Source organism: Corvus hawaiiensis, chromosome 17, assembly GCF_020740725.1.
Source record: "Corvus hawaiiensis isolate bCorHaw1 chromosome 17, bCorHaw1.pri.cur, whole genome shotgun sequence".
NCBI classification, from domain to species: Eukaryota; Metazoa; Chordata; class Aves; order Passeriformes; family Corvidae; genus Corvus; species Corvus hawaiiensis.
The window spans coordinates 13322970-13346985 of record NC_063229.1 but is presented as its reverse complement, the minus strand read 5'-3'; the positions used below and the strand labels follow the sequence as shown (position 1 = coordinate 13346985).

At 40.4% G+C, this 24016-nt stretch overlaps 1 protein-coding gene across 2 annotated transcripts; it reads right to left on the bottom strand.

Moving 5' to 3' along the window:
• Positions 1–2136: 2136 nt before the first annotated feature.
• Positions 2137–23929, bottom strand: LOC125334688 (serine/threonine-protein phosphatase 4 regulatory subunit 1-like). 2 transcript variants are annotated; one of them, XM_048321798.1, is made up of 20 exons: positions 23846–23929; positions 23706–23750; positions 18959–19091; positions 18522–18628; positions 17778–17920; positions 17126–17272; positions 15417–15524; positions 14216–14281; positions 13449–13607; positions 12785–12978; positions 12004–12437; positions 11083–11315; positions 10426–10518; positions 9756–9941; positions 9310–9471; positions 8614–8714; positions 7395–7515; positions 6760–6894; positions 5953–6094; positions 2137–5246 (listed from the first exon to the last, which is right to left on the bottom strand). In XM_048321798.1, exons 1-20 carry the CDS (start codon positions 23850–23852, stop codon positions 5092–5094), a joined length of 2871 nt encoding a protein of 956 aa, XP_048177755.1. In that variant the 5' UTR covers positions 23853–23929; the 3' UTR covers positions 2137–5091. The 2 variants fall into 2 exon arrangements, with proteins under 2 accessions (XP_048177755.1, XP_048177756.1); XM_048321799.1 differs by lacking the exon at positions 23706–23750 and having other exon boundaries at positions 23846–23926.
• Positions 23930–24016: the final 87 nt, after the last annotated feature.

Here is a 24016-nt window from a genome sequence, read left to right as displayed (position 1 = left end):
TTACCTCACACTTCCCTACAATAAACTGCATAAGCCACCTACCTGCCTGTAATCCTGATAAATCCAAATCATTTTGAATGAGTTTGTTTTGTTCCTCTGCCCCTCCAACTTTCTCAGCCTTATTTTATGTCATCAGCATATTTCAGGCACTTTTGAAATTACATTCTGCTTGAGGTCACTGCACTCATTTTAATTCCAACCCCCCCAGCACATCAGTGCTTTAACTCCCTTCTGATTTATTTATACTGTTTATTATCAGAGCCCAATTCAATCAATAAAAGCTGGAATTCAAACACATGCCCACGTTTGAATTATGCATACAAACACTCATCAGGGGAGAGAAGACAATTGCTATGGTCTAGATCATTCCTCTAACATATGGCAGCTCATAGGTAAGGAGGCTCACAGCCATCAATTTTTATACCTTGACTTTTGCTTGACCCCCGTGGTTGTTTGGCTACTGGAAACCAAATGAATTGAAACAGCGTCAGAAATTCCACGGAAGAGGCTTGGACAAGGGATCTCTGCATTTCTTATCCCAAGCCACGAGAACCATATTTATGGGCTTTCTGAGCTGACAGTTCCTTTATTAGCTCCTGTACACACAGGAATTCCAGAAAAACACCAGCAACCCACACCAGACAGTCATGTCAAGCAAATGCTGCAAACAGAACAGTGTACAGGGAACTGAAACTTAAAGGGAAACCAAAGCACAAACCTCAATTGCAGCCTGGCTTAGGCATCACACCAACCTAAACGGGCTGCTGGAAGCAGAGTAGGAAATTAATAGCTTTTGGCTCCTCTCTGCAAACCACCACCCTCCCTAAACATTACTGGTCAGCAGATCCTCAGGCACAGCTCACTGCTGGCTTCTGCTTGCCTTTGAACGCAGTTGGTGGTTACAACCCAACAACACTGCAAATTCAAAAAATGAAGGCAGAGAAAGTGTGTGGATGTGGTTTCTGCTACAGACAGACTACCTTTGGAATTGTGTGCCCCAGCTCATCTGCAGTTCCATTTCTCTCAGTCCTCAACTCCTCATGGCTCTTCCCTCTCCATCCTCTCCCTACCATGGATCCTTTGCAGCCATCCGTCATAAGCAATCACCCTCCCTCCTAATCACTCTTCTGAAAAAGCTGTTTCTGTTTTTCCTTACTGCTCCAAGCTCTTTGTGCCACAGCAGAGCTGCACTGGCTTGTAGCACATGGAGGCATGGCCTGAGTGCAGGGGACTAAATCACAGCTCCTCTGCCCTCCTCACGAATTTGACAGTGACAAAATTCCCTCCTGAATCTTCTCTGGCCTAGAGTTATGTGAATTCCAGGAGTCTCTTTGAAATCCTGTTTTAATATTTCACAATTTATGCACAGAGTATTTTGGCTTTTCTATCAATACATTTCTGCTCAGTAACTCCCAGTTTGAATGCTGATTGTGTTTTGCATAAATTAACTAAATTGCAGCCCTTCTGTTTCATTGGTACTTTTTGTCTGCTTCCCTCAAGAACAATATCAGGGAGATTGCAAGCTGACTACAATTCTCTTTCCTAAGCAAGAGGAAAACATGTAAGAGCCCAATCAGCACCAGTTTCCTGACGTCTGTTGGGCTTTATAAGCTGTATTATGCTCTGGCATTTAACAATTTCTGTTCATTTGGTTCACTTTAAGAAGGGAATGTAACAATTGCCACAGTGAGCCTCTGGTGTCTATTGATAAATAATGAAACAGGTGTAACAACAGCTCCTTTCTTTCTCCTTAAAAATTCCCTGAGCTAACAAGTTGTTTATGCAATGCCAAAGCAAGGACAGGTCTCTGCTCCCAAGTTCCAACACTCAGCTTCCATAGGGAGATGTGCAGCAGACTGGATTTCACAGGTACGACAAGACCAACAGTGGTGTGAGGCTGCCACAAGCACAAAACTCTGCTCAGGTGCTGCCTGAGCCTGAAAGGACCCATATCCCCACAGGCAGGGGAAGTTCCAGCAATAGATGGCACATTTTAAAGGCTCTTTTACTACACAGCGTGAAGAAGTCCACATTCAGCCCTGGTCTGACAGCCAACAGTGTTTATACCTGGAACATGTTTCATTAACCAAGGAATACACTCACATCTCACCCATGACAAAAATCAGTTACCACAAGTTGGTTTATAAAACAGTCACAGGATTTATTGAGATAAATACAAATAGAAAGTTACATAGATTCTTTATTCTGACAAATGAATGACACTTCCAGAGTGTCCCCACTTAACTGGGCTCTAAACACCACCGCGTACAGACACAGCTGCCCCTGGGGCAGCACCTGACTGCTGCCACGAGCTCATCCCACCAGGGACACCAGCGAGGTTCAAACCTAAGCAACATGACCAACATGCTTTGGATTACAAGTGCTGGATCATTCCCTACAGCACCCCAGCAATATTGCACCAACGACTGTTATTGTCATGCTCCTTAGCTAGAAATGCTGAAAAGTGATATTCTTACTGCTGCTGTGAAAGTGGATGGACTACCTAACTTTGCTCCACCTGGCTTTTTAAATACATATTTTTGCATAATTTAAACAACCCAGAGAACTGCACGTGAACACACTCATTGCATACATTTGTCTAGGACAAGACGTAAAGTGCGGCCTTTAGTCATGCTGAAATCATTTCTAGTTTAAAACTAAACCAAAAAGACAAACTTGCAGAGGGTAAATCTGTATAACAGACCTGCACATTGTCTACAAAACACCCACCCCAGAACTATGCTGACCCCCATTAGGACATGCAACTGTGGAGTTGTAACAGGAGGTTTTAAATGCTCGACTGAAATTGCCTCATTCAAAACTGACGTGAATTTGGGAGCCAGAGAGGTACCAAAATATTGTTAAAAACAAAGAGCTTTGTTCAGCCTTTTAGTGAACTTTATAGCTGGTGGCTTACCCTTTACACACATCCTAGTTAAAAACCCCTACTGAACACTAACCAAACATGCTAAAACCTATGGAAGCCTGTGTTTTCCAGTGGATTATTGCAAGTCAAGGTAACTATCTAAGGTGATCTGACAAACAGCAACCTGGGTTGGGTTAACATTCAAGGTATTTAATTTATATACAGTATATTTCAAACATACTTACATATACACACACTTAAAAAAATCTGTTCAGTGCTGAGAAATTTAATGAACTGATAATAAAAAACAGAAGTGAAACCTTGTCAGAAAGGCCTTAGAAAATCTGAACTGTTAGAAAATATCAGTATAATGCCAGCATTAGAAAAAGATATTAGAACTAGAAAAAATTAACTTGAGGGGTCTTTTTGTTAAGAAATTGTAATCATAAAAATCCTGTACTGAAGAAGCATTTGTTTTAAATTATAAAAAAAAACTGTAAAAAATTAAATGTAGAATGTTGCAGAGTTTACACTGTGTGCTGCAATAGCAGTGGTTCTGCCTGCAACTTCCAAAGAGTGTTTTGTGATCTTACAAGAAAACAATTTGTTACAAATACTGTACATATTATAATACATGACTGGTTAACTTATACAAAAGTGAGCCCTCCCAAAATACAGAACCCAGCTGAGGAACCTACTCACTATTGCAGACAAGCCACATCCAAACAAAACTGAAACAGTTATTTCTGTGAAAACCTTTCCCCATGTGAACTACTTACTATGGAACATGAAATAAGGGCAAGTATTGACACAGGTCTGCTCAGGAGAAAGGACTCTGCTCTCAGAAAGAAAGTAACTGTTATCACATTAAACCATTTCTTTAGTATTTAAGCATTAGTTTTTGAGCAGGACAAAGTTTCAATCCACAATTAAAAAAAAAAAAAACCACCAACTTTTTTTCCCAGGACCCACATTATTGCAGATTTGGGTTCCAAGAGAAGACAGGGTCCAGGAGAAGTATAAGCTTTATAATTTTTCTGAGGCTACTCAATTTGACTAACACAATTCTGCTCTTTCTTCCAAGCCCCTGTTCCAATAGACAGGAGAAATCCCACTTCACCTTACATGTCTCATCTGATGTTTGCCCCAGACCGTGCCCTACAACCTACAGAGGTTGCAGAGCAAACTGTGGCACCACCTTTCCCCAGAACACTTCTGAATTGGGGTTTTGCAGAATTTAGAGGTCCTTTGTTTCTTAGGAAAAGCTGTTTGGGGTTTAAACACTGGGCAGGTTAAAAGGTGTTTGTTAAATGAGGTGTGCATGTAAAACAAACAAAGACTTAAGCCTGTAACTCTCTGTAATACCCTTGTACAGCCACAGCTCCTGTTGCAGAACTGAGTCTCTCAACTCAAGTGACCTTTGCTGGGGCAGAATGAGGAATTTTCCGCTTCGGAAATCTCCACTCTACCTGGTCCTGGGAGAGGCAGCAGTAACAAAAACTGACCTGTGAACACCTGTAAGGGTGTAGCTCAGAAGTAACAAATTACTAGAAACCTCACAATATACAAAGAATCTTGAGCTCTCTGTGCTTTGAAAAATATCACACATAAAAATGGCCCATGCTTAATTCTAGCAGTGTAACTACTTTAAAAAAATGAAATGCTTTTTGAGCTTTTCCCACTGATACAGAATTAAGTTCTTCATAATATTTTGTTACAATTCTAAACTATTCACATATATACACTTTCTTTTTTTCAAATAAATGCAATAGCTGAAACAGTACAAAGATTATAATAAAAGTGAGGAAAGAATAGCTTCAGGGAAGTTTGCTATAATCAGATTTTAAGATTTAACAACCTTTTTAAGCTTATAGCAGACTTGTACTAACGGAGATGTTTTGTTAAAAAAAATGAAATATAATTCCAATTATGCTGAAACACTGAGTGTAGTGTAAGACTTTAGAGACACTACTGAAGTGCAGGTGAGGTCAGAGTTATCATCCCATTTACAAAGGGAAAACCAAAAGGAAGGAATTACTCACAGGACTCAAACACACCGGTAGATGAAACAAGGTTGTGAAACGAAGACCATAACATTTCTCAATACTCCCTTTCCTGCTCAAATAGGTAACAAAACCCACCTTATCTGTCCTTGTTATTCACACTAACAGAAACACAAGGTGAAAAACCATCCTGCTGTTCAGCTTTCACTGCAGAACCACCCCTTAGTTTTGTTTCTCAATGGTGATACTGTCCATGTTACCCTGTTTCAGTTTAACGGTGGCAAAGAAAGACACATCTTGATCTCTGTCAGATTGCAGGGCTAGAATGGTCTCTTCTGCAGCTTCTAGATGAGGATTGCCAACACTTTTAAAATAAGCTGGAACAAGAGGAGAAAAAGGACAATTTTAATCAAATACAAAAGAATAAACCCTAGGGCATAAGTAGTGCAGAAATACAGAGAACGCCAAAACCATCTGGGGCAGCTTATCCAGCTTATAGTCTCCTTACAGAAACTACAGGAAACTAAGGAAGCTGACAGAGAGATAAATGTGCTGCTTCTGATCCATCTTGCTAGGTACTGAAATACTTCTAAGATAAACTTTTTGCTGAGCCCTAAATAGAGATGTATCAACGAGCAACAGGAAGCTGCCACTGTACAATGCATTCCAAAACCTTCTCCAGACTTCATTCTGAAAAAAAGATAGGCGATTTCTGTCCTTCTTCCTCTGAATAATCAGAGAGCAGCACACAAATTACATTTGAGATACACCCAAATAACCCACGGCTGGATCGCAAACGCGGAGCCGCCTCGGGCGCGGTTCGCGGGGCCGCACTGCCCCCAAGTGGGGCCACTCGGCACCTGCAGGACCGGCCAAGGCAGCTCCAGCCCTTTCGGGATGAGCATCCCCTGTTCCAAGGCTGCAAAGCCACTGAGTACTCTCAAATCTGAATTTAAATCCTAAGTTACAGCGTATGATTCTGTTTCACAGCCTTGCACCGACTGAGCTACAAGAGCTGTGCTGGCAAAGGAGAGCCAGTGCTCCTGAGATGTTGGATCTTTCCCAGGAAATGAAGGGCCACACCTTTCTCCAGCAACGTCTGCCTGAGAGCCTTGGCGAGCAGGACCCTGACGTTCGGCACAGGATCTGATGCAAGGCTTAGAAGGCTGGGGAGTAAGTGTTCAACAAACTGGTCCACAGGCATGCACTCCTCTTCTACTACAGCCTATGAGACAAACACACAACAGGAGAAGGCAAAATTTATGTTAAAAATATACTCATTGCCATTTCTTTCATTTCTTTCCACCTTATACTTAATTTGGCCTGTTAAAATAGCTCTGAACAAGAACACCCCCCCCTCGTGTCTCACTGTTCTGAAGTTCAGCCAAAGATGCGCCAGAAAGAGCAGATGAATTTCTTTCAAGAATGTTTTAGCTGCTCTCTTCCCTGCCATCACCCTTTCCCCTTTTAACGTTCAACCCTTGCTCCTCACTGCTACCCAAGTAAGCATTTTTGGTTTGGAGGGGGTGAGTGACGGCAATAAAGAGGGAAATAGTTCCTGGCATTCAGCACCCATTGGTGGTTTGAAGAGCTCTTGTGATCCTTTATCCTAGCACAGCCAAGGATTAAACAAATGCATCTCCATTTGGGACTTAATTCTTGGCTTTGCCACTGGGATACCAGAAAGTCCAAGGATCAGCTATGGCAGCTGAAAGCACAGACCCAGACAGAGATACAGCCTGGAGCGGGACAGCTGGATGCCAGCACTGAGACCACACTGACTGACCAAACCAAAAAAGACCAAACAAACTGAGAGTTCAAATTTCAATTTTGCCCACATTCCTGCAAAGCCCCAAATTTTATACACATACAAACAGAGAATATTCCAACCTGACAAATGAAGGCAAAGGCTTGTCTCCCAACCCACTTGGAGCAGTGGCGAAACCGCACTACGAGCTCATTGATGAAATTTAATCCCAGGGCATTTGCACTGTTTGCATAGAACTTCTGTAGTATTGCTACAACCTGTGAGCCAAAGGAATGGGAAAAGGAGGGGAACAAAAAAGAAGAAATGAAATTTCAGCTGTAGCCCTTAGACTTAAAAAAGACATAATTTCATTTGAATTCTACAAGGGACACTGTATTCAGTGTAGTCAGCTGTGCTTGTAGGCTTCATAACAAATTAAATCAGCTTTGAGGAAAGATCAGTAGTTGGTTGTTCTGTTTTTTGCTGTGGGGTTTTTCCCCCCAGAACTAGGGGAAGGTTTTCCAAATCACATATACTGGCTTTCACTCACTTCAACCACATTCACATACAACCACAGAGAAAGATTTCAATATCTGTAACAGTCTGACAACTCAAAATATTTTATAAACTTTCCATTTGACTTTTTTCCATATTGATTCCAGTGTTTATCAAAACATCCCTATTCACCCTACTTGTGTGAAAAAAAACAGTGATTTCAGGTACCCTCTCCAGGACCATTTTCCTGCTCTCCTGCCAGGAAGTGAACTAAACCCCCTACCAGTTTGAAGGAGATCCACCGAACTTCTGAAACTTTATCGGAGCACAGAGTTAGTGCAATGTGCCTTAAGTAGTCATAGACATCATTGGGATTGTAGAGCTCCAGGATCAGGATCAGCTGCCTGGAACACAAAGGAAATCATTAACTGTACCAAGTGCAGCATCAGCCTGCTGCCATTCACCAGCTCTTACAGGTAAGGAAGGAGCACCAAAGCACCAGGGTTACTACAGAGCCCTTGAGCACTTTGCTCTTCACTTGTTAGAGGTACAGCTTTAATCCATCAGGGAGGCCAAGAGAAACTACACATGATCCAAACTACATGTACCAGTGTATCAACATTACCCAAAAGAATAACCAAAGGCTACAAAGAGAAGCATGAGAAGCTTTTATCAACTTCAAAACAATACCCTGTACATTCTTGCAAAGCAAAAACTGAATATTTACCTTGGTGTAGAAATCTACATTTCAGAAAATAATTCCTATCTCAGAACCACACAGAACTCACTCCAGCCACAGAACCAGCAGCCACACAGAACCCAGCCAGTGGCAGCTTCCCACCAGGGCTCAGGGGAGCTGCTGTGTAACTTCTGTACCACTGTGAGTTTGTTGTGCCAAATGACAAAAGCAGAGCAAGCCCTCAACAGCCCAAACACAGCAACACAATAAACACAAAGGTCAGACATGAGCTGCAAACTATGCCACCAAAGGTGCTTCAAATATCAACAGGGCTTGCAGAAAAGGAACTGTGGGATGTTAATCTACCTTTGTTATATAGCCAGTCTTATAGAAGTACCAAAAGAATAAACTTATTTTTTAAGAGCTGGTTTTTCTTTCCTACACATTAAAAAAATTACTTTTCACATGTGTTTCACTAATTTTTGCAAGGGAGTCTTGAACTAATAAATTCTCACTGAATAGTATCTATCAGATTGTCATGTTTCATTAGCTGCAACTGAACCAGACCTCCATTTTAGTAAAATCACAGACACTTAAGTTTCAGTCACACATTACAATGCAACTTGTGAAAAATAAAAAACCCAAAAAACCCAAACACCCTCAACTCCCCCCAAACAACGCTAACAGCCAGAGGCTTTTTCCTTCCTAAAGAACGGTTGTAAACTTTTAGCTCCTAATCGACATGTGCTAACTTCTGAATGTAATTACTTATTTCCAAGTTAGTTGTACAGGTTAAAAATCAGAAGTTAACAAAATTACATACTCTGCCAGCTCATAACGAAACCTCCAGTTCCTGCTGTTATCAGTCACCACAAATTCTTGCAGCTGGTAAAGATACTCTCGCCTTTTGTCTGCATGAAGTAGCTAAAGGAAAAACATTAATGGTACAAAACTGATAAAACTTCAAACTTGCAGTTCTCTGGTGTGTTACTCTATTCACACTCCATGCATTTTCGTACTTGAAAGCAAGTGACCATTGACAAGGTGCTTCCTTAAAACCGTGCACAATCACCTGAGTGCCTGCACACACACAGGTGACATCCAAAGGACAAGAAGTCATCCCTTTAGCAACACCCAAAGCACCATCTCTGGGCATAAGAGTGAGTAACCAAAAGCTACGGATCTGTGTGGATTCCACAGCAGCCCACCAGGATCTGCCCTCTTCTCTCCCAGCCCCAAACACAAATTGCAAATGGGCCAGCTTTCTCAGTTTACAACAGCTAGCAGCATTTACAACCACATTAACAAAGGGTTTCAACTTTGGTATTTTGTTGGGATATGAGAGAAAAGAGAGGTGAGGCACATTAAAAGAAGGCATAGAGGCACACACATGAAACAGCAGCATTGCAGAAAACTAAACATTAATTAGATGCTGATACATGCACAGCTTGTTCAAAAACTCTTCATACAATGGCGTCAGAAAACATTTTATGCTGAGAATTTCATTACACTTCCCTACCTTCAGAAAGTCATACAGATGTTTGAGGACACCAATACGCACTTCATCCAGGTCTTTCAAGAACCCATTGAAAATTGGCACCAGATCAGCAGCTGTTAACTGATCCCCCAGGATCACAGCCAGCTCGTGGATGGAGAAAGCCAGAGTGCGCCGCACCTTCCACTGCAAACAGGCCAACAAGGGAACTGCATGAGGCACCACAACTAAAACAAGCAAGCTTTTGAACAACCCCTGTGTGAGGATTGAGACAACAGGACAAACAGGGCTAGTAGAAAGTGTTAATCATATTAACTGTAAGTCTGATTTAAATCTGTAATTTTATGTTTTTAGTGCATATTTTTTCCCTTGTAAGAAATTACATGATCTTATAACTTCAGTGCAACAAACTGAGCAAACAATCCTCACAATTCTGATTTATGGTTACAAACCCTTTTTTTTTTCCTTACCTGTACATCTGAAGCCAGTGTCTCATAGGTGTCCTTGAGGCAGTGCCAGTTCTGCCTGCCCAGAGTCAGGGCCACGCCAGGCAGGCTGTAAGCACAGTGCTTGGCAATCTCAGTGTCAACAGTCTGGGCCCGAGCAGGGTCAGTCATGGACAGGTACTGGTCCAGTAAAGGCTGAGGGATGATGTCCTACAGACAGACACACACTTCAATTTAAAATCAGAAAGAAAATACACTTGCTGTGCTACAGTTCTACCAACCAGCCAGCACCCAAACACACCCCTTGTGTGTGTTACCCTCACCAAGGGTACATGACCCCAATGGTTATTTGTCCTCTCATTAGGACAGAGCAGTCAGCAATGAACAGTCATTATGGCTTTATCAACACCTTCCATCAATCAAGCTGAAAATTCCTTCTTTGCTGATGCCAAATAGCAAATCAGTGACAGAACAGTACAGTCACTGCCTACCTTGGTTGCACAGGTTGTCTCTAAGGCACCAAAAAGGCAACACAATGTTTCTAATTTTCTCATTTAAAATAGGGTTCTCCTTGAATTCTGGAGCATTCCTTCACATTCCACAACTGATCCATTGCAGAAGATACCACTGCATTAAGGGTAAGATGAACTGTAGCCAGTACTCCACTAAATCCATTTGATGCCATTCTAATCACCTGTAATTTTGACTTGTCATCTTCAAATGGTGGATTACTTTCTTGCTCTTTCCTCAAAAATACACTGGTTCCTCTGTGTTGTTCTTCTGAGTCCTGTAAAAGGAGGTACCAGGTAGTGAAATGAGTGAGACTTGGTGCTGTTTGGGATATTTCAAAGCATCACAGTGCAGAACAATGGAGCTCAGATTCAGAACAGCCCTGCACAGGCAGAGCCTTGTTCAGTGTGTTTATGCAAGTACAAAAAGACAACAGTTGTACACTGAGGCAAACAATAGAGACTGTAGCAGCAACAAGGGCAGCAGTAGTTAAGATTTACTTCTAAAGAAAGCAACCTAATTTACCACCACAAACCCAACATTCATACACATTTTGGATGGTTACTTTTAAATAGTTTTTATTCTTGAAATCAAATTATTCAACAGAATTTCATCAGGAAAAAAAACCTACAAGACTACTGCAAAACTTTAACTCCTGGGTCATTTGGGTGCAAACATAAATGATAACCCCTTAATGGCTTTTCTTTTTTTGATTAGACTAAGTAGAATATCACAGCTGTGGTCTAGTAATGTTCAAAGGCTTTGGATCAAAAGTGGGTCAGTTATGCCAGGAACTACACAACCCCACACAGTTCAGACATGGAGCACAACCTGTACTTACTGTGCTTTTCAGCACACTGGTGGCTGACTGCTCACTGATGTCATCCTGGGAGGCAGGGGATGAAAGAGTGTCCCCCTGCACCTGGTTGCAGGCAGCATCTGAAACACCTGTTTCATCCAAAATCATTTTGTTCTGAAGATTGTCACCACTTTCTTCCATTTTTTTGGTCTCACAGTCACTAACAGAATCAAACTGAGCAGCTCTGAGAGCAGCAGACAACACTTGGACCTGAGCTGTATAAAGCAAAAGATGGTTATTTAGTCTCCCTACTGCATTTAAAAGCATTAAACTTGCAATTAACTATCTGAAAAGACAGAAGGTAGCCCAGTGTGAGCTGCACAGAAATGGTGTATTAGCAAACCCTTGCTCTTGGAAAGAAAAGACCTTTTACCTCAAAGCACTCAAGAGACCTGGTGAAACAAGAAACTGAGCTGACTATGGATGACAAGAAGGATTTAGTCCATGAAATACAGATCCCACCATCAGGCCAATATCCTTCCAATACTTTCAACAAAGGGCCTGTTTCAGGTTGCTAAGGAGAGAGAATTTGAAATTAGGGCCATTCTCACTCAGCCAAATATTAGATTAATTCAGCTGGTAACATGTAGAATTGTCATTAAACCCCTAGTACCTACAATACTCGAAACCTGTTAAAACTGTCTTTAACAAGCTGTTTTCTCTTTTGTAGTTAGATGAATTTATTTTTCATGCAAACAGAAGCCAGGAACACTTCCCCAGCTGCTCTAGAAATAACTCAGGTCTTATAAAAAAAGCTGTCGCATAACTTTCTACTATAATTTACTCCTCAAGGTAGGCTCATCACCCTATGAATACCAAACCAATTAAAATGCAGTCAAGTGTTTTGTAAAGGCCAGAAAACCAGCTCAGAGAAAATACGATTTTACTGTCACAGAGCCTCACCTTGAACATCTGGATCATCTATGTGCTCCTGTAAGCTTTCAAGAACCTTCTTTATTTCACTGCTAGCAACACAGTTATTGCATGGCACAGAGCAGGCATCATTGTGCTTCTCAGCCTTGAACTGCAGCAACTCCAGGTCCTGACTTATGTCAGGCAGAGGAGGGCGCCAGTACAGGAATGTGTTAAACACGTCCTCGGCAGACGGCAGCCTCGAGCTCATCCCCGGAAAACTGCTCTCCTTTGTAGCTTCAGTGGCACCAGCAGCAGCTTTGCCACCCTGACACAAGTGAGACACTTCTTCTCCAGGGCTGGCACAACAATCTGAACTTTCTTCCCGTAGATCTTTATTTAGGTCCTCAGAGAGCTTTGGATGAACTTCTGCTGAAGTCTCCTCAGTCGATGATTCCGGTTTGATTTCCATTGGTTGTTCTGAGCTGGAAACAGACAAAGATCTTGAAAGTAAACTTTAAGTACTCTGTAAGAAGAGGTTTTCAGTGAAATAATTCATAAAAGACAGCAGCAACAAGAGAAGCTTTTCTCTCCAGAAAAACAGAACTTGTGTTACCACTGTGCTTTACTTCACCAGTTTTCCCTTTGCCCTCCCTGTGAAGCCAAAATGAATTTTTCAATAATGTGGTTACACTCAAATGTGTGATCTCACTCTTCAGACCTTTTCTAGAACTGCATTCTCAAGCTGGGATTTTTAGCCTTGACAAGCAACAAAAACCAATTACCTTTTTTTCAACCCTTTCCACTACACCACACCTTTCCCAGGATTTACCTGGACAATGCAGCATTTGCACTGGAAGACATCAAAGTGATATTGTTGCTTGGCTGACAGGAATTGGAATTCCCATCTTGTGCTGGTGGTCGGATACTCAGTGTCCCATCTTCTCGAATGTAAAGACCAGCACTTGAAGGGTTTGCAAATGTAGAAATAAATGGGCCAAGAGACTGAAAAGCAGCCTGACGAACCTGTGGAGGAGTAAGAGCAACAATCAGGCTTCGTGAAACTCTCACAGAGTTGAAAAATAAAAATTTAGTGCCATTTTTTAGTAAGAACCAATTAGTTCTTACCATAACAGCTTCATTTAATACCAAATATAACCAATTACCAAGTGCCACTTAAGCAGAGGGTGATACACCTAAGCATGTATCTACAACCATTGTACAGAAATCTTTTGGAAGTTATAAATTCAAAGGACATCTCTATCTACTTCAACTCATCTATTTAACACAAGCAACTTTTTTCTCAGAAGAGTATTTACACTTATTAACTGATGAGAGGGAGGAAAAATAAGACACTACTTTATTAGAGGAGATTAGTTTTTTAGCACATTGGGCTCTGATCTCAGCAAATGTACTTCAGAGCATTACTAAACTTGCCCATTATTTGTTCAGGATCTGCCTGGGAGGATGCATCAATTCCAGAGTGAGTTACTCACCCATCTGCAGGTGTCACTGATCAGGCTGATGAACAGTGGAGACAGTTTGCTCCTGCGAACTTCTGGGGACGTGGTGTAAGACACTGCCATAAAACATTCAGCACAAGCCTTCCTCATTCCCCACACACTATCAGAACAGAGCTCAAAGAACTTGGGAATCTGCCAAAAATAAGCCAATCCAAAACTAATTAAAGACTAAACAAAGACTGCAGCAATATCAAAGTATTTGTTTGAAAACTGGAGACAATGACAACTCAAGAGAGAATAAAATAAGTGAAGAACAGAAGAAACAGGGGCAGGTTAAATGCATACACTAATTAAAGGAATTGAAAAAAAAACCATCTCTCTCGCTTACTCCATTAGGAATGTGTGTATAACTATATGCAATAAGAAAGAATAAAAAGAATTACTAATGGCCTACAAAATCATAATGATTGATGAATGATGAATGAATTGATGATCATTGAATCATGATCTAGTTCAGGGAAAAATAAAAGTGGTAATTCTAAAGTGTGTGTGTGTATAAATATATGTGCATATATATATCTGCTGTCAATTACATTTTTAAACGTGTTTTGCAAAACAAGAACTTTGCATTTCTCTTAATTTCCAGTTTTGCTGTGTAATTGCAACCAAGGCCTTAGCCAAATCAATTAAAAAATGCATACACACTGATTAATTTATAGAGAGGACAATAAAGGAACTCATTATAAAACTTTCTGAACTGAGAAATATAAGCCTTGCAAATTGATTGGGTTTTTACATACCAGCAGTCTTTCTGTGGCTTCTTGCCCAACTGCATTACAAATGTCACCAAAATTAGCTGCACAAATCTAAGAAATAAAAAAGCATTAATAACATTGTGTCTCTTTCAAGGGCATTAGTTTGATTATCAACTCCACCATGCATTATTTATCCCATGAAACAACTGCACATGTTTTGACTCTTCCAATTTCAGCCCTGTTACTATTACTCATGTAATAGTAACTCATCCAAACAAAGACTCATTGGAGCAAGTGCCCATACACCACATGCCTCTGGAATCAATAGTAATAAAGGTTTCTGCATGAGGAGCATCATCTGCTCCAGTAACCACCAGAAGGGACAGTAAGCCCACATGAAAATTTAAATCACTTTGAGCAGCAGCTGCCAAACCCAAAGCAGGCCAGAACATGATACCAGGGTCAGGACTTAGGTGTACTGACAGCACTACCCTGGCTCAAGGTGGCTTAAGTGCTTTGCTGAAGCGAAGTTTAATCAAGGTCTCAAGTTCATACCATTTACAGACTGTTACAGAAGCTCTAATTAAGGCAAAAGGGACATCCCCTCATGCTGGAAAAAGATGTTGGCAAAATCTGAAATCATTCAAGATAGAACTGTGTTAATACACGTTCTAGTCACTCTCTGTGCTTATTTAGAAGACAATAAAGCAGCTCAATTTCCAGCAAGTGCAGCTTACGTTGCAGACCAAGCTGAAGCTCTGCATGACCCTTAAGTCTACTCAAATATTTTAATACTTCTTATGCTACAAGTTTCCTTTTGTACTCAAACATGAATTAAAGTAAGTTTTACACTTCAGGGATTTCTCCTTTCAATAATAACAGATTTTTTTTTTAAAGAAAGGATGTCTCAAATGTCTATTACTTTTGAATTTTGAAATCAGATGCTTGAAATTATGCAAGTTGATTCCATCACATAACCAAGCACAGCAGCTTAAAAAAAAAGTTGTGCAAAACTATTAAATGTGCAAGACCAGTTTAACTACTGGACCCAACCCACTAGCCAAGGTCTATTATCTGCTTCTTTACTGAACCACAGAAACTAGAACCATGTCAATAAATCAAAACTTCTCTTCCAGATGCTTTGAAAGTTCATCAGCTAAAGTTATGACTAAATTATGCAGGAAGGCATTTGAACAGCAATGTACAAATTCATTTTTAGGTGGGTTAGAGTTGGACACACACCAACCTTTCGGACTTGAAACAATTTCCCATCACTGCACAGTTCACAGAAACGAGGAAGCAGCATGTGCTCAACTGTTGTTCTGCTCAACATAGAAGCCATTTTACAGATTATCTGAAATTCAGGAAATGAATATGTGTAAGGAGAAGAAAATGATAAAGCTTGTAAGCACAGCCAAATATTCCTCCTAAAAATTACCTCAGAGAGCAAGATAGTGATTACAACCAAATAGATTTAACTGCTACACATTATTTGTATTTTCGTACACCTGTTTTACGTGAAGCACAAATATAGCTTTACTTTAAATCATTCTATACCAGAACATAACATTTCTGCATTTAATTCCTTTTTTGTTTGGTTAAACAGAATTTTCTTAACAGATTTGTTTTCAAGGTGTTTGCAATGTGGCAAACACTGGTATTTTGTATGGGAAGACAAAAGCTCCATTGCCCTAAGCACCTTATAAAAATCACACTCTTTAAGCATACTAGAAATATCCCAAGCTTCAGCACACAAGTAATTGGGCTTTAACAGTTCAGATACTTAAAAACGCGCACAGTCCCAGCTCCTTGAAGGCTCAGATACCACAATAAACTAAAAGTTTGCCATACAACAAGAGACGAAAAAAGGGAGTGCAAGAAAAACTAATCATTTATGTGAGCCAATGTACACTTTACAGGAATGATGCCCTGGAATTTTAGGATTTAACAGTGTATAATTAAAGGAAGTTAGTAACGTGCTCATTAATTCAGCTTTCTCTGGGGAACCATCAATTTCCACTACCAACACAAACCGTGTTTCTGCTGTGAAAATCATGTGCTTTGGGTTGTGTGCTTCCTTTCAACTCCCACTTTCTGGGAGAAGTTGCTGTAATTCTTGTATTTGCAAGAGTAAGAAGCAAGGGGCTCTTATGCACCTTTCTCCTCAACTGCTCTACCTGCAGCACCAGGGGTTTAATGCCTACACAAACATCATCTGATTAACAGCCCTCACCTTTCTGGTTTTATTTTTCAAAAAATATTGGCGCTTTCTACCTTCACAAAAAATAAGCTTTATTCCCTTCTAGGAATAAATGCTTGTCTTTGTAATAGAATGCTTAAGAACTAAGGAAGAGACCATTCAAGGACTTTCCTACAAATTTTCCAACTCCTAAAAGGCATCTGGTGCTCAGATGTCATCCTGGAAAATTGCCTAAGCAATTCCCAACTCTCAAACAAGGAAGAGGAAAATCTAGCTGGTAAAATATTTTACCGGTCAAGTGTCAGATATCCATGCTGAAATGTAATTACACACCAGCACTTTTCTGTGGAGTCAACTGATTTCTTGAAAGTCACCAGGCAATGTTTTTTTCAAAACACTTCAGAACTGAGATCAGGTCATATTTCGATAACATTACTGTGAAACCTGGTAAGAACACTCCGGGGAATGTAACAATCCTAACAAGAATTTTAAAAAAGGCTGCCCAGGACCAATTGCATTTTAAAGCTATTCAGCTACTATTTTGACATCATTTAGCATCCTGAAGTATAAAGATGGTCTCTTCTTAAACCTGATATTTTCAAAAATTCAGACTAAAAATCAAAGACTTGTTTTGTTAAAAATCCAAGTATCTTAATGAATAAACACAAAAAGTTTGATTGCTTACTTTATTTAATGTCAGCACTATTCCTGGACCTCATCTTAATCACCACTATAAATTAGTGTTATCAACTTACATTCACAGCTTCCACCTTGTACTCATCATCACTGTCAGGGGCAGAGAGGTCCAGCAGAATTGGACACACCTTATTTTCAATGTCACTCTGAGCCACAAGGTCTTGTTCCAGCAGTATCAGCAGTGCTTCCTGACTTGCCTTTCTAACCTATAAACACACACAAAACCAGTTTGTCACTATAAAAACAACATTTACAGATACAAGAACCACAAAAAAAACCCCCATTCTTTGAATGGGCACACAGGTACAAGCTAAAAAAAACACAAAGCCAGAAAAAGTCTTAGTTTTATTATCATAAGGAACAAGTAACAAACACTAAAGTTTAACATAATCATTAGATGACATTTCATCACATTCTGAGAATAAGACAAAAGACGAAGACAGGATTTGCAAGTCATGACTCCTGCAACAGACTCTCTCCATGTGCTAGTAGGCAAATGCTGATGTTTCCCAGTTTTTGTGAAGGGAAGTATTAAAAAAAAAAATCAGGCCTCCCTAGTACAGTGTGCTGAAACCAATAAACACAGAGCACTGTGTACAAGCCAGATATCAACCAACATGGAATTTCCTCTTATTTCTTTCTCATGCCTTAAATTCACTGGACCACACAGAATTTTCCAAGGATTCAACTCCTGTTGTCTGTTTTTCCTACCTGATTATTAACATCTGTGAGGTACCTCACAACTATGGGCATAAGGTATTCAAAAAATGCTGTTGGGAATTTCGGTCGACTTTCTTGTAGAAAAATGGCAATAGGAGGTATCTGTTCCATCAGCTCTGTACGAACAGTCGGCTCTGGAAATAAAAGTCAAAACTGCATTAGTAAACATGAAATGAAGATCAGGTACCTTAAGAAAAAAAGCAGCATTTTTCTTAAGTGTTTTCACAACAGAGGAAAATTTAAATAATCAAAACATAAAAATAGCATCACTGAGATTGCTTGTTCTTAAAGGAAAGCTGAATAAAACTGAATAGCCTTACATACATCATTGCAGTTCAGAGACTTGGGATCAGTTCCCAAATCAATCCTATAAAATGAGATCACAAGCTTGAAAATTCAGTCACCATGAATGTATGCATGAGAACTATTAAAACACACAACTGCTCTGTGCCACTTACACCAGATATAAAAAATCAAATTTAACAAATTTCTTGAAAAATATTGCTTCAGGCCCTATACCAAGAAAGGACCTTTCATTTAACATTTACCATACAAAATGCTTCAAAAACAGAGACAAAAATGAATCTGTTTTCATTGACAGATCTTCCTGCTATGATTCAACTTCCTTGGTTCACTCATTGTCTTCTCAAAATCGGAAGTCAGTACTTCCTATGTTGCAATTTACATAAAATAACTTACACAAATTAAAAAACAAACAAAAGCAAACTTTCAAACCTGCATCTTCAGAGAGCCTGACCACTATTTCCATTACAGTCAGAAAGCCTTCTTCATTGTTACTGAAATCTCGAAAGACATCCAGAAGACCCCTGGCAATAATTTGCCTGTGGAGTGAACACATAATTGCTTTAATATCCAGCCAATGACACAGAGATGGGATGCATGGGGAACTTATCAAATGTATATGGCACCATAAAAGAGATCAAGCTCTTCTCTGAACATTCTACATACCAACAGAACAAAGATGGAACCCAGAGATCTTATTTAGATAAACAAGAATGCAAATCTCTTTTCATGGAAGTGTTTTACAAGTTATTCAAATAGAAATAACATCAGGCATGTCTTTGGGAGAATAACGACAGACACAGTGACATCTTAACATCCACAGTGCACTCAGACTCAGGTACCACCAAGTGTGCCAGTTGTGCCCTTACCTGTTATATACATTATCACTGAAGGCATATTTCTCTAGACGAGCCAGTGGAGTTAAGTTATCCTGTCCAGGAATATCCAAGAATGCTGTTATCCTCATGCTACCACAGTCTTGTCCATAATCTTCAATGCCAACTTGAAAGATATGAAAAGTAACCAAGAAAAAAAAAAAAAAAAAAAAAAAAATCCAAGAGTCAGCAAGAGATGTTACAATGTAAAATACAAGAAAGCAGTAACTATTTCTTTAAAAGAAACGTAATTGCACTTCACTGAAAACAGCTTACAAAATCATCTTAAATTGTATCTAATGAAGTTGAGTACAACACTTCATACAGACTTGTAAATTCAAGCTTTAAAATTTAACTCAACTGTCAAAATCCTTGGCTTTAAACACACTTTACTTTGCCCTTTCAGTGGAGGATCCACATGCACTGAGTTAAGAGGGCTCAGCTGACACAACTCCACATCACAAACTGACCCACACATTCAAAAGGAAAGTAAGTCCCATTAGAAGAAACAGGAATTTTAAAAATCATAGCAAATTTCAAACTGTATTGCTTTACAACAGCAAATTCTTATGTCTGTTTCAAAGTTCCCAAGGTACATTTTTCTCACTGTAGTTACTGGGTCCCACATACTTAAACAGGTAACTTCGGGAAAAACTTCAACTTCACCGTACTTGTGAACATGCTGGGAGCTCCCCACTGCACACCTATCAACTCTGGACTTTTCTGTGTGAACCTACTCTTCTATGAATCTTTTTTGTATTTACAGCTCCAGATTTTTACCCAAATATTACCACACCAACTGTTACAATTTGCCTCACCAAGTCTAACAGTCACCATTACAGACCACAGGCAGAAGGTACGACTGTGAAAAGGAAAAGGAATGGGATCATTTTGTTGCCAGTTTATTTTAATCCTTTATTCTTACAACCAAGTGAAATAATGTGCCTGCAACACATAAATCTTTCACATAAACACTCTTATTTAAGCACTGAATATAGGAACTCCACAGAAGTAGTTGCACTGGAGTAGTTAATATTGCTGCTCTGGGTTTACAACTGTCCCAAGCACTCCTAGAGCCAGGCACACTTCTTTCACACAAAGAGCAACTGGGATCATACTCAAGTAAAGGCAAATTCTGCCAACACAGCTTCTCACATGCAAGATGTATCTCACAAACCAGCACATGCACTGACAGTGACAATCACTGAAGACAACAAGCCACTTCTTTGGCCTAAACTCCATTAATACCTGTTATAAATCACTTCATATGTTAAAAAAACCCTCTGTTACTGAGAGGTACCCAGCCCTAGGTTTTTCCCAACACTTTCTATGTAAAACTCTGCTTTCCAATTATTCAGCACAAGTCAAAACACTCTCAGAAATACAGCTCAGTAAAAGAAGAAATCATCTGAACACACTTGAAGAAAAATGCTATACCTGAGTCTTCAGGGGGGGAAAAAAAAAAAAGCATATTGGTTTAAGGTCTCCAGGAGACCCAGGTGAGTTAAAATACTGCAGCAATTCCAAATTCTGCTGTTCTGGCAGACAACATGCTCAACAAGCTCAATAGATTTCAAACAAAATAGAACTGTGGGATTAGATTAAATGTTGACATATCAAATGTACACAGATACTAAAAGTGAACCCACAGCTACACAATAGGAAACAGATGCTAATTATTCCTGGCTTTTTTTGAATGATGACAAATTGCACTGACACCCTTATTTCCAGTCCACTGGTCATTATTATTTCTCATGGCTGCTCCTTACAGAAAGGTCTGTTGGGTTCGAAACATTTATCTGCACAAATGTAAACAATTTACAGTGCACAGGTCTGTCTGGGATCGATCTGCTCCAGGACTTAGCCCCAGTCAAAGCATCTGAAAACACCCAGATTTGCTGCTTCAGAAGAAACTTGCTGTATCCCTGATAGCTCAGGGGAAATTACACAGTGTCTGTGGGATTGCAGATTTCCCTTCTGAGGCTGCAACAAACTCTCCATATCCAAACTCTGGCCATCCTTCTATCTATGCAATTATAGCATATATATTTGAAATTCCACACAGACCAGACACTCACTAGCTGATTTTTGAGGCTAGTCACCTGTTACACAAAGAAAGACTGATTAGAATCAATATACTTGTCATTAACTTTACCTAGTTCCCACCTGTCCCCAATTAGAAACATTCTAACCATTAAAGCTCTTAGTTAGCTTCAAATATTCCAGAATTGCTACCAATTCAAATGACAACAAAATAAATCCCAGTTCTAACTTTGACTACAATACCACACCTGGGACTAATTTTGTAAACATGATGTACATGTTTAATTTTACAACATGGAGTAGCTCTATTATTCATTTAAAGTACTTAAGCACACACCAGTGCTTCCAACAGCAGAGAGAAAACAGAGCACTACTACTTATGCTCAGGATTGAGAGTTAAATACCTGAAATTTTTTCCACACACTCTCACTACACATAAGTAAGGAATAATCATGGCAGAATCCATTTTGTCTTCTCTCAAAAATTTTTGTTTTCTTTTTTCATAAAATAAGACACAATTGGTACTCACAAGTTTCAGAATACACCAAGTACTATGAAGTAAATCCCAAATATTGAACTAGTATTTCTTATTTAATGTTCTTTCACAGCTACATCTAATATTCAGTATTTTACCCTCTAACGAGATCAAACTAGTAAGCTTGGAAATCTGTTCACCTACAATCAGAAATAAATGTGACAGTATTCACAGCTGAACTCGAGTTCACTGCACTCAAAAGCTGCTCAGAGGTGTAAAAAACTCAGGGTCACAGGACCTAGCAGAGCAATTCAATGTCATCACCCAGTGTCACCATCCACATTTCACAGCACAGACCAGTAAATACCAGCACCAAGCACAACGATTTAATGAGCTCAAGGAGGTCATTTTTCCTCCTGGTGTTTGACAATGAAAAACAAATTCTTTAGATACTTTCTTATTAATTACACAAAGGGCATAAATAAGCTAATTATTTCTTCCAGATGGCCCATTTTCTCATCTTATGAAAAACAAGTTTTAAGCTTCACTTGAATTTAGATAGACTTTACGACAGCTTTTTTCCCACATTCAGAATAAGCCCCTAGACTCCCTGTTTCAACACAATTGATCTTCAGTGCATGACACTATTTCACCAATTTAATTCACCAAGAAAGAATCCAGTCCCAGTGATTTATTTCACTGAGGCTTTCCTAAAATACATCCTGAACTCCTTGCTAGCCTAGTAACTGGATTAGCACAACAGTATCTCAGTCATAGGACACCTGAACTCTGCTACAACAGAGAGCTTTTGATATCATAATTCTAAAGGTATAGTCAAATTAATGACCATAATCAATATTTTTAAATCACAGAATTAGATTTTAATAAAGCTCTAAAAGGTACATTTATTTACATGCTCATCCTGAAACTGATAATTTCTTTTATGAACTACCACTTATGGCAAAACTGTCTTTATCTGGACATTTTTACTTACTAGAGTTTTGTCTTACAAGCATCAAACTTCTTAATCAATTTAGCAACAATCTGTTACAGTCTAAATAGAACAGCCAAGGCGTGAACACTAATGGAAAACAAACACTTCCAGGGATGGTCAATCCCTGGTCAAGGCCAAAACCCGTAAGAAAACTACTACAAAATTTGCATTTATTTCTGCTTCTCACACTTTACATGCTGCTACCTACTAGGGAAAAGCAGAAACCTCAAAGTCTGAGAGCAACAACTAATAGAATTCCACAGAACCAGCTCCTCCCACAGAGGCAATGTCCCCGCACATCTTCCCAACTTTAGATCCCACTTGTATTCCAACATTTCCTCTGGTTTTCCTGAAGGCCACCTTTCTCCTAAATCAGCTGTCTCATGCTCAGCTGGGAAGGTGAGTGGGATGGGTCCACCTGTTTCACATTTCCCAGCGGTATTAAACAATAAAGGTCTTGCGAGAAACTTTATTTTTTTTCTCACAAGAAACGAATGAAAGTAGCAGTTTTCTTTTTTAATAGAAAGGTCAAGCCAGCATCCAACGTGCTAATGAAACCACCCCACAGAGAGAGAGCTGCTTTCTAAGACCATAAGAAGTTTGTATCGCTGTCACTCAAAGCTTTATCTCCTGAAGTCAAGAGAGCTTACCAGGCTGGTTCAGGTCTGACAGGTGTCCAGATCTTCCGGAACACAGCCCTGGACTACAGCGGCATGTGATGGAACTCTGTCCCTGCTCTGGGACCCAGGGCAATGTACTCAACCCAAACCCACCAGTTTGTGCAATCCAACCGGAGCACACACGGCGAATTTCCCTTTATCCCGAAGCGCACTCGCAGCATATCCCCAGGATACAGGAGCAGCGGAACACGTCCTCACATCCTCTAGAGCTTTGGAAAGTCTCACCGCGACTGAGCAATCCCTGGGCTAATTATCCTAATTCCCACCGACAAGGGAAGAGGAGCGGGGCTGATCCCCTTGTCCCCCCGTGCACCTTTCCTAGGCAGGGGCGCTGCTGGAGCTGCTGTTTACACCGAGCCCAGTGGCCACTGGAACCAGCGGGGATGGTCCCTACACACTGGGAACCTTCACCTTCCAGAACTGCCTCAAAATCCTCCCCTCGTCCTCACCGGGGTGAAAACGCGGAGAGGGAAAGAGGGCAACAGGACGACCCCGGGGTAGGAGCGAGGGCCTGAACAGGGAGCGGAAAAATAAAAAACAGTTACTCACAATCATCTAAGTCATCCTGCAAATCCACAAAATACAATGGGATCCCTACAAACAAAAAACAGAAGAAAGATACCAGGGGGTTGGTTTCAGAGGGACGGCGGCAGCCCCAGCTGAGCCGCCCGCCCGCCGGCCCCACTTACCGGCCATCTTGGAATGGACATGGGCGAGGAGGAGGAGCGGGAGGGCACAGGGAGGAGCCGCGGGTGCTTCCTGCCGCCGGGTCAGCCCCGAAACGCCACCGGGTGAAGGAGCAGTGGCTGCCGGGGTCGAGCGGTCCCTCAGCACCCGAGGGGGACAACAGCGAGCGGGGG

What these genes read in the sequence shown, in the direction of transcription:
- LOC125334688 (XM_048321798.1), bottom strand. An exon ending in TCAGTGACACCTGCAGATGG is followed by an intron (nt 12,979 to 13,448) that starts GTGAGTAACTCA and finishes ACTCCTCCACAG; the next exon opens with GTTCGTCAGGCTGCTTTTCA. An exon ending in GGTGGATCTCCTTCAAACTG is followed by an intron (nt 6,895 to 7,394) that starts GTAGGGGGTTTA and finishes TTTGGCTCACAG; the next exon opens with GTTGTAGCAATACTACAGAA.